The 10,000-nt window shown below is 45.3% G+C and overlaps 1 protein-coding gene across 1 annotated transcript in view; it reads right to left on the reverse strand.

Moving 5' to 3' along the window:
• The window catches only part of LOC311228525 (fibronectin-like), a 156,804-nt gene that overhangs the window by 123,874 nt on the left and 22,930 nt on the right, over positions 1-10,000 (reverse strand). The window contains 1 exon segment of the mRNA XM_084314427.1: positions 8,934-9,110. Coding sequence (XP_084170553.1) covers positions 8,934-9,110 — 177 coding nt within the window.

A 10,000-nucleotide genomic window follows, 5' to 3' on the forward strand; every position in this document is an offset into this window, starting at 1 on the left:
ACCCACGTCATTAACCCTTTCCCTACCACACTACCAAAGGGTTAACCATTTCACTGCGGCAATACAGAAGGTTAACCCGTTCACTACCACACGACAAAGGCTTAACCCTTTCACAACCACACTACAGAAGGTTAACCGTCTGTAGTGTGGTAGTGAAAGGTTAACCTTCTGTAGTGTGGTAGTGAAAGGGTTAAATACGTCTGCAAGTTTCAAGTTTCTTTAATAGTTGTCATACAGAAGTACAGAATACTTTTGTACAAAATGCTTCTTACTGTTGCGCTCCAGAGACTGTGCAAGACAAGATAAGTATGAAATAAAAACATAGTAAAATTAGAAATAAAAAAGAGGTCAGTGTTCAGTTTAGACATATGTACAATGTTCGATGCAGAATAGACGTAGTTACCATACAATATACAATACTGTGCAGTGTACTAATATACAATACTATATAGTGCAAGGCAGAAATGGAGAAATGGGACGAGGTGCAATTTAGGTACAATTCACAGTAGGTGTACGAGTTGTAGTGCAAATCCTTTATCAATAAATATAAAGTGTAAGTGTGTTTGTGTGATCTAAAGTGTGGAGAGTGGGTGCTGCAGTGTGTTGTTTGTTTGAGTGAGTGTGTGCGTGTGGGTGTGTGTGCTGTGTGCATTTGATGGTTGTTGCATAGTGATTATTGTTCGTTTAGCGATTATTGTTCGTTTAGCAGCCTGATGGCCTGGGGATAGAAGCTTCTTCTGAGTCTTTCTGTGCTCGCCTTAAGACTCCGGTATCGCTTGCCTGACCGCAGCAGTTCAAAGAGGCAGTTGTTCGGGTGGCTCGAGTCCTTAATAATTCTCTTAGCCTTCCCCTTGCACCGCTTGTTGTAAATGTTCTCGAGGGTGGGAAGCCCCCCTCCAATTGTGCGTTCGGCTGAACGTGTCACTCTTTGTAGTCTGCTACGGTCTTGTGCAGTGCTATTCCCAAACCAGGAGGTGATGTTGCCGGTCAGGATGCTCTCTATTGTACATGAGTAGAAGTTCCTAAGGATCTTCTGACTGACTTGGAACTTCCTTAGGCGCCTGAGGAAGTAGAGGCGTTGTCGTGCCTTCTTCACAACACTGTCAATGTGTGTGGTCCATGTCAAGTCCTCGGATATGTGGGCTCCGAGGTACTTGAAACTGTTCACTCTCTCAACCGGTGCCCCGTCGATGCTGAGGGGGCTGTAGTCCTTGACCCCCGACCTCCTGAAGTCCACAATCATCTCTTTTGTTTTGCTGACGTTCAGGGAGAGGCAGTTCTCCTGACACCACTGTGACAGGTTCTCTACCTCTTCCAGGTAGGCCCTTTCGTCGTTGGCAGAGATCAGGCCCACCACTACTGTGTCATCAGCAAATTTGATGATGGTGTTGTTGTTCCGCTGTGCTACGCAGTCATGTGTGTACAGGGAGTAGAGGAGGGGGCTCAGAACACAGCCCTGGGGGGCCCCTATGTTGAGCGTGATGGATGAGGAGGTGCAGTTGCCGGCTCTTACCACCTGGGGTCTGCCCGTCAGGAAGTCCAAGACCCACTGGCACAGGTCATAGTTCAAGCCCAGGTCCCTGAGCTTGGCTATGAGTATGGAGGGGACTATGGTATTGAATGCTGAGCTGTAGTCGATGAACAGCATTCTCACATAGTTCCCCTGCCTCTTGTCCAGATGTGATGCTGCTGTGTGCAGCACATGGGCTATGGCGTCCTCCGTGGACCTGTTGGGGCGGTATGCAAATTGCAGAGGGTCCAGGTTGATGGGGAGGGAGGAACAGATGTAGCCCTTCACTAGCTTCTCAAAGCACTTCATGGCTATGGAGGTGAGGGCTACAGGGCGGTAGTCGTTGAGGCAAGCGGGCGTAGATTTTTTGGGTACAGGGATGATGGTGGACTTCTTCAGACAGGTGGGGATGACAGCCTGTTCCAAGGACAGGTTGAAGATGTCAGTGAATACCGGGGCCAGTTGGTCGGCACAGACTTTTAGGACGCGGCCGGGGATGCCGTCCGGTCCTGCTGCCTTCCTAATATTCACTTTTTTAAAGATCCGTCTCACCTCATGCTCTGTTACCCTGAACACTGAGTCTCCATCCGCAGACCCCCCCCCCCCCCCCATTGCCGTGGTTTGTAGGCTGGTGTTGTTATTCACAGCCTCAAACCTCGCATAGAAGGAATTGAGATCATTTGCTAAGGAGATGTCACTGTTCAGTTTGAGGGGGGTTCCTTTGTAGTCTGTCATTGTTCTGAGGCCCTGCCACATGCCTCTAGAGTCAGCCTGTTCAAACTGAAGTTCAACTTTATCCCTGTAACGCCGTTTTGCCTCTATTACTGCTCTCCTGACGTTGTATCTTGCCATCTTGTGTTCTTCCATGTTGCCTGTCACCAGCCCGGTGTTGTATGCTGATGTGCGCACTTTCAGAGCCTCACGGACGGATTTGTCTACCCAGGGCTTTTGATTTGGGTAGATTTTAATTTTGGTGGAGGGGATTGTTTCTTCTACCTGAGTACAGACATAGTCAATCACCGTTTCGGTGTATTCGTTAATATTGGCTGTGTTATCACGGAATACACTCCAGTCTGTGCTTTCCAGTACAGCTTGGAGTGACTCCTCTGACGTCACGGCCCAACGCTTAACCTCTCGCGAGACCACCGGCGTTCGCTTGAGACTTTGTTTGTACTTTGGCAAAAGAAATATTGCAGCGTGATCGCTTTTACCGAATGGACTAAGAGCCTGTGACTTGTACCCATTCTTAAATTGCGAGTATACATGGTCTAATATGTTCTCGCCTCTGGTGGGACAGGTCACATGCTGATAGAAATTCGGCAGCACCTTTTTAAGACACGCGCTGTTAAAATCACCCAAAACCAAAATGGCGGCGTCAACATTAGCTGCCTGGAGTTTGTTTACCTCGTCGTGAAGTTTTGAAAGTGCGACCCCAGTGTTCGCGTGTGGTGGAATGTACACTCCGATGAGGATGATGGACGTTAACTCTCTTGGGAGGAAGAAGGGTCGACAGTGTAGCTTGAGGTGTTTATGTTCACCGCCTCTGCTTGTGATATTACAGTGAGCTTAGGGCTGTTGTCAGCGGTCGAAAGCTGTCCAACCGAAGCTCTTTCTCTGGGCTTTTGGGACTGCAGGGTGTGTCAGGGTCTGGACCTACTCAGCTTTGCTAGTTAATACACCGAACACAAAAATTCTTCCTGGAATAGAAAACCCCAAAATGGTATTCAGGATGATGCCGGGGGCGGTCCCATGGCCATGAACAGCAGCACATATGCAGCTCATTTTCATCTGATCTTTTTTCGTGCTGAAATGTTAAGAAAGGCAATTTGAATGTTAAAAAGATCTCAAGAAAATACACACAATGTCTGCGGTTGAATGATGGTGTTATATATGTGGGGTGTGCCCGTCTGTCCAGTCGGCCTCAGGCTGTGCCAGTTTATACGGAGGTCTGGTCTGCTTGTGTTTGGCCTCCGCCCCAGTTTAGCTGTGAGAACCAATTTAGCTCTTTAGAGTAAATCAGCCCTTTCCTTTCACAGGGTCATTTACCTATTGACTTAATGACTCTTAAAGACTTCAAGCTCGGGCTGCGCTGGTCAGCCGTAACCAATAGCTGTGGGAACCCCTCCCTCCAGGCTGACCAGATGTAACAAGCGAACTAATGGGACGTCATGGTAGCAGATTGGAACTGAGATACAGAGAGAAGGAGCCAGAGCCAAGATCTCACTCACAGCCACTGGCTTTAGTTATTTAAACCTGTTCACTACCAGACACTACCAAAGGGTTAAACCTTTCACTACCACACTACCAAAGGGTTAAACCTTTCACAGCGACGGTTAACCTTTCACTACCACACTACCAAAGGGTTAAACCTTTCACAGCGACGGTTAACCTTTCACTACCACACACACTACCAAAGGGTTAAACCTTTCACAGCGACGGTTAACCTTTCACTACCACACTACCAAAGGGTTAAACCTTTCACAGCGACGGTTAACCTTTCACTACCACACTACCAAAGGGTTAAACCTTTCACAGCGACGGTTAACCTTTCACTACCACACACTACCAAAGGGTTAAACCTTTCACTGTGACAATACATAAGGTTAACCCGTTCACTGCCACACAGCAAAGGGTTAACCCTTTCACAACCACACTACAGGAGGTTAACCCTTTAACTACCACACTACAGACGGTTAACCGTCTGTAGTGTGGTAGTGAAAGGTTAACCTTCTGTAGTGTGGTAGTGAAAGGTTAACCTTCTGTAGTGTGGTAGTGAAATGTTAACCTTCTGTAGTGTGGTAGTGAAAGGTTTAACCCTTTGGTAGTGTGTGGTAGTGAAAGGTTAACCTTCTGTAGTGTGGTAGTGAAAGGTTAACCGTCTGTATTGTGGTAGTGAAAGGTTAACCTTCTGTAGTGTGGTAGTGAAAGGTTAACCGTCTGTAGTGTGGTAGTGAAAGGTTAACCTTCTGTAGTGTGGTAATGAAAGGTTTAACCTACTGTATTGTGGTAGTGAAAGGGTTAACCGACTGTAGTGTGGTAGTGAAAGGGTTAACCTACTGTATTGTGGTAGTGAAAGGGTTAACCGACTGTAGTGTGGTAGTGAAAGGGTAAAAAAAATTAAGAATGTCAAAATGTATTCCAGGACCGTTATACCGCCCACCTCTGGGAGAAACGGTGCAATTCTTTACTCCTATTGCTTGAGATAACAGCCCAGTATCCTATTCACAGAGAAATGTATGCAAATCAAGTAACGGCACAGACACAAGCCCCATAAAGAGCACTATGCATTAAATAACCCCAATGGATCCCCGCTTGCAAAGCACACGTCGTACAATGCACCTCTAAGAGTGACTCACTAATGACTGGCAGCAATTTAGGAAATCAGGTACAGGCTACCAAAGAAAAGTAGTGTTCATCATTATAGCCCCTTATAAAACAGCTTCCAGGACGGAATACCGTCTCTCTCCCTTACCGGCTGGCCACACGTCACCTCCACGCACTTCCAACGGCAAGCAACGAGCCAACGTGTTTTTTTTCCTACACCGTCAGACTGGCAAAGACATCAGGTCGTAAAGCAAAGTAGAAAATAACAAGTGGCAACGTTTAAGATATTCTCCATGAGCCAAGCGAGGCTTTTTATTAACACAAATCTGTAGTCTCTTGATTTCCCTCCCGTTTTTTCCAAAACACAGAGGAATGTCTTAATACAAAGTTCCAAGCCATGGGTGGAACTCTGTCTATTCCATTTAATTTTATTCTACCTTAATTGCTTAAATGCTTATAGATTTAATTCCAGACCTCATTTACAGCCACGACAAGCTTACAAAACAAAGAAACGGTTATCAGCAAATCCATACACATATGGCACAACAAAACAATAAAATCAGCTAAGACAGTTACTAGTCGACACACGGTGGTCGGAGATCCTACTTTTGAATTCAACAAGAGAAGGAAGAACCTCCAGCTTCAGAGTCAGTCGGAGGGCATTCCAGGAGTTGGAAGCATCAAAGGAAAAAGCTGTTTTTCCTAGTTCAGAGCAAACTGGAGGAACCCTAAGAACTAAGCAGCCATTCATTTGAGTCATTATTTATTCGGTTTGGGAATATCCACGCTAGCTAGCATCGTTCATCACAAAGTTCAGCCACCAGAAGACACCACGAGACAAGGCCAGAGATGGGCCGGGGCGTATAAGGGAATTACCATGGGCATTGAAAGTGTTTCTGTGTGTTTGTTTTGTGTCCCTCTCTGAAGTCATTCATGTCATAAAGACGCCTCCTGATGGTGTAAACACACCACTTGGTCTCGACACCAGCTGCCACCCACAGAGAGCTAATTATCACCTCGGTGAAACGACGGCGTGTACCTCCTGCAGCCCTTACGTGCAGAAGACAATGGTCTTCATGTAAATCACGTCGTACTCCAAACACTGACAGGAGGACTGTGGTGACAAGCCTGTCTCTCATCAGCCTGCGTTCTTTGTGTTTGTGTAAATAAGATCAGATACACACTGAGTTAATCACTTCAGCTCCCTGAACCCTAAACTAATAACAGTTGTCTCTGCGGCTTTGATGAATCCTACATCCTATCCTACATCATCTCATTGCTGGATTGGAGCTCTGGACCTTATCATACTCTCTCTGGTGATTAGTTTACACAGTTTAAAGGTTCCTAGAGTTTCCACTGAATTAGCTTCCGTGCCCCAGAAACATGGAATGTTTTGCAATGCACTTTAAAACTCAATTCATTAGTCTCCATTGGTCAGTTTAAATATTGAATAGCAAACCACTTCAACACACATCTGTAGTTGCTTTTAATTATTCTAAATGTTTAATTGATTGTTTCTATATTGTTTTTTTTGTATTTATTATGTTTTGTATTTCTTGACGTCATTGTAAATGAGAGCTTGGCTCTCAATGATCCTTTGAGATTAGATTGAACAAATTAATGAATAATGTGATTATTATGTTATAACTTGGTGCAACTCGATCTACAAACTACACTTGTGATTGTTATGTTTAGAGAACTATAGTCTAGTAATATTGTAAATTAACATTGTCAATTAATATTGTAAATATGTGCTATTTTGTCAGGTTTCTGCTGCTTTTATTCTATTTCTACTGTATCTATTCTTGTTATCCTATTTATTTTTTATGTCACTGCTGGAAAGCAGAGGAGCAAGACACTGAAATGTCACTCCTGTCTGCTGTACAGTGTGGAGGATGTGACAATAGAGATGTGAATCTGGTTTGCATTTTGGTTGGAGGGAAGTTACTTCACTTTAGATCAGCTATTAGAATCCATGATGATTCATGGACCAATTCTACTGCTTGAGCTGATTGTGTGTCACTCTGTGTCATAAAGCCATTAAAGCCCCAATCTGTGACATGTGGGTACCTATACATGTGGGTACATTCTTGAAGAGAAGATGGAAAATAAGGTTTTGTCCAATGTTTACAAACAGCAAATACAATACAAAAAAAATCACATTAAGAGCTCAGTCAACTAGACATCAACTAGAGAATGAAAACTCTTCTTATTTCAGATTTGTTTCAGTTTTGAATCACAGATTGAACATTTAAAATTAAGGGGAAGGACAGTACAGTCGGTTATGCTAATGATGCTAGCCTCCAGCCATAGCTAGCAGATTGGTCTCAATGGTTAGCATTTAGCCCAATGACAATGATGGTGTGATGATAAATCTCTCTCCCTCTCAGACATAAAGGAAAGGAAGGGAAGTCTTTGTCTGTCAAGTACATTTACACATACTAGAAATGTATCCTCTGTATAAGATAAGATAAGATAAGATATTCCTTTATTGATCCCCTTGGGGAAATTCAGGCATCATAGCAGCATGGGGGGGAGGGGGGGAGGGGTACAGGTAGTAAAACAACACAGTATACAGTAGTAAAAGACAACACAGGCAGTGTAAACAATTTGATCAATATGGTCAATATAATTTACTATCTGACTAGCTGAGGAACAGTATTTGACCCATCCTAACCACTTAGAAGCAGTAGGTGGCCCCAATGCAATGCCCAGGGACCAACTCCAGTAATACCAGTAACTTGGTCAAGGACAATGGAAGGAGTCTAGCATGCATGTCTTTTTAATGGTAAACACACTGCATTTATATAGTGCTGTTATCCAAAGTCCTTACTTTACAACTTATGTCTCACATTCACCCATTCACTCACACATCGACAGCCATGCAAGGTGCCAACCTGCTCACCGGGAGCAGTTAGGGGTTAAGTGTCTTGCTCAAGGACACTTTGACACGCTGCCAGGAAGAGCCGGAATCGAACTGGGAACCTTATGGTTTACCAGACGGTTCCCAGGCTGTTCTACCTCCTGAGCCACTGTCACCCCAGAATGGTGTGGGAAGGAAACCACAGTAGCCAGAGGAAACCCACATGAACACGGGGAGAAACCAGGTTGGAAGCCAGAACCTTCTGCCCACACACATGACATCCCTGAAAGCCCAATACACACACACAAACCTGCACACACACACACACACACACACACACACACACACACACACACACACACACACACACCCTCTCTCTCTCTCTCTCTCTCTCTCTCTCTCTCTCTCTCACACAGACTCTCTCTCTCTCACAGACACACAGACTCTCTCTCTCTCTCAGACACAGACTCTCTCTCTCTCTCTCTCTCAGACACACAGACGCTCTCTCTCTCTCAGACACAGACTCTCTCTCTCTCTCTCAGACACACAGACGCTCTCTCTCTCTCAGACACAGTCTCTCTCTCTCTCTCAGACACAGACTCTCTCTCTCTCTCTCAGACACACAGACTCTCTCTCTCTCACAGACACACAGACTCTCTCTCTCTCTCTCTCAGACACACAGACTCTCTCTCTCTCTCAGACACAGACTCTCTCTCTCTCTCTCTCAGACACACAGACTCTCTCTCTCTCACAGACACACAGACTCTCTCTCTCTCTCTCTCTCAGACACACAGACTCTCTCTCTCTCACAGACACACAGACTCTCTCTCTCTCTCTCAGACACACAGACTCTCTCTCAGACACACAGACTCTCTCTCTCTCTCTCAGACACACAGACTCTCTCTCTCTCTCAGACACAGACTCTCTCTCTCTCTCTCTCTCAGACACACAGACTCTCTCTCTCTCTCTCAGACACAGACTCTCTCTCTCTCAGACACACAGACTCTCTCTCTCTCTCTCAGACACACAGACTCTCTCTCTCTCTCTCTCAGACACACAGGCTCTCTCTCTCTCACACACACACACATGTCAGACTCTCTCTCTCTCTCTCTCACAGACACACAGGCTCTCTCTCTCTCACACACACACACATGTCAGACTCTCTCTCTCTCTCACAGACACACAGGCTCTCTCTCTCACACAAACACAGACTCTCTCTCTCTCACTCAGCCTCACCGGCCATGGGGCAGAATCCGAAGCGCCCCTCCCCGTCGTAGTTGAGGGTGGTGCCGCACCACTTCATGCCGTCTCTGCGCCCGTCGGCGGTGCAGTCGGTGTAGTTGAGCCCGTTGTAGATGTAGGGGAACTGACACAGAGCGCCGTTAGAGTTACCACCACGGGTCGACACCATCACTGACGAGGAGAGGAGACATATACACGATTAGTACCAGTAAGAATCAGTGAGGAGGAGACAGACACACTGTTAGTACCAGTAAGAATCAGTGAGGAGGATACATATACACTGTTAGTACCAGTAAGAATCAGTGAGGAGGAGACATATACACTGTTAGTACCAGTAAGAATCAGTGAGGAGGAGACATATACACGATTAGTACCAGTAAGAATCACTGAGGAGACATATACACGATTAGTACCAGTAAGAATCAGTGAGGAGGAGACATATACACGATTAGTACCAGTAAGAATCACTGAGGAGGAGACATATACACGATTAGTACCAGTAAGAATCACTGAGGAGGAGACAGACACACTGTTAGTACCAGTAAGAATCAGTGAGGAGGAGACATATACACGATTAGTACCAGTAAGAATCACTGAGGAGGAGACATATACACGATTAGTACCAGTAAGAATCACTGAGGAGGAGACAGACACACTGTTAGTACCAGTAAGAATCAGTGAGGAGGAGACATATACACGATTAGTACCAGTAAGAATCACTGAGGAGGAGACATATACACTGTTAGTACCAGTAAGAATCAGTGAGGAGGAGACATATACACTGTTAGTACCAGTAAGAATCAGTGAGGAGGAGACATATACACTGTTAGTACCAGTAAGAATCAGTGAGGAGGAGACAGACACACTGTTAGTACCAGTAAGAATCACTGAGGAGGAGACATATACACGATTAGTACCAGTAAGAATCAGTGAGGAGGAGACAGACACACTGTTAGTACCAGTAAGAATCACTGAGGAGGAGACATATACACGATTAGTACCAGTAAGAATCACTGAGGAGGAGACATATACACGATTAGTACCAGTAAGAATCACTGAGG

The sequence above is a fragment of the Notolepis coatsorum genome, assembly GCF_963971535.1.
Source record: "Notolepis coatsorum genome assembly, chromosome: 5".
NCBI lineage: Eukaryota > Metazoa > Chordata > Actinopteri > Aulopiformes > Paralepididae > Notolepis > Notolepis coatsorum.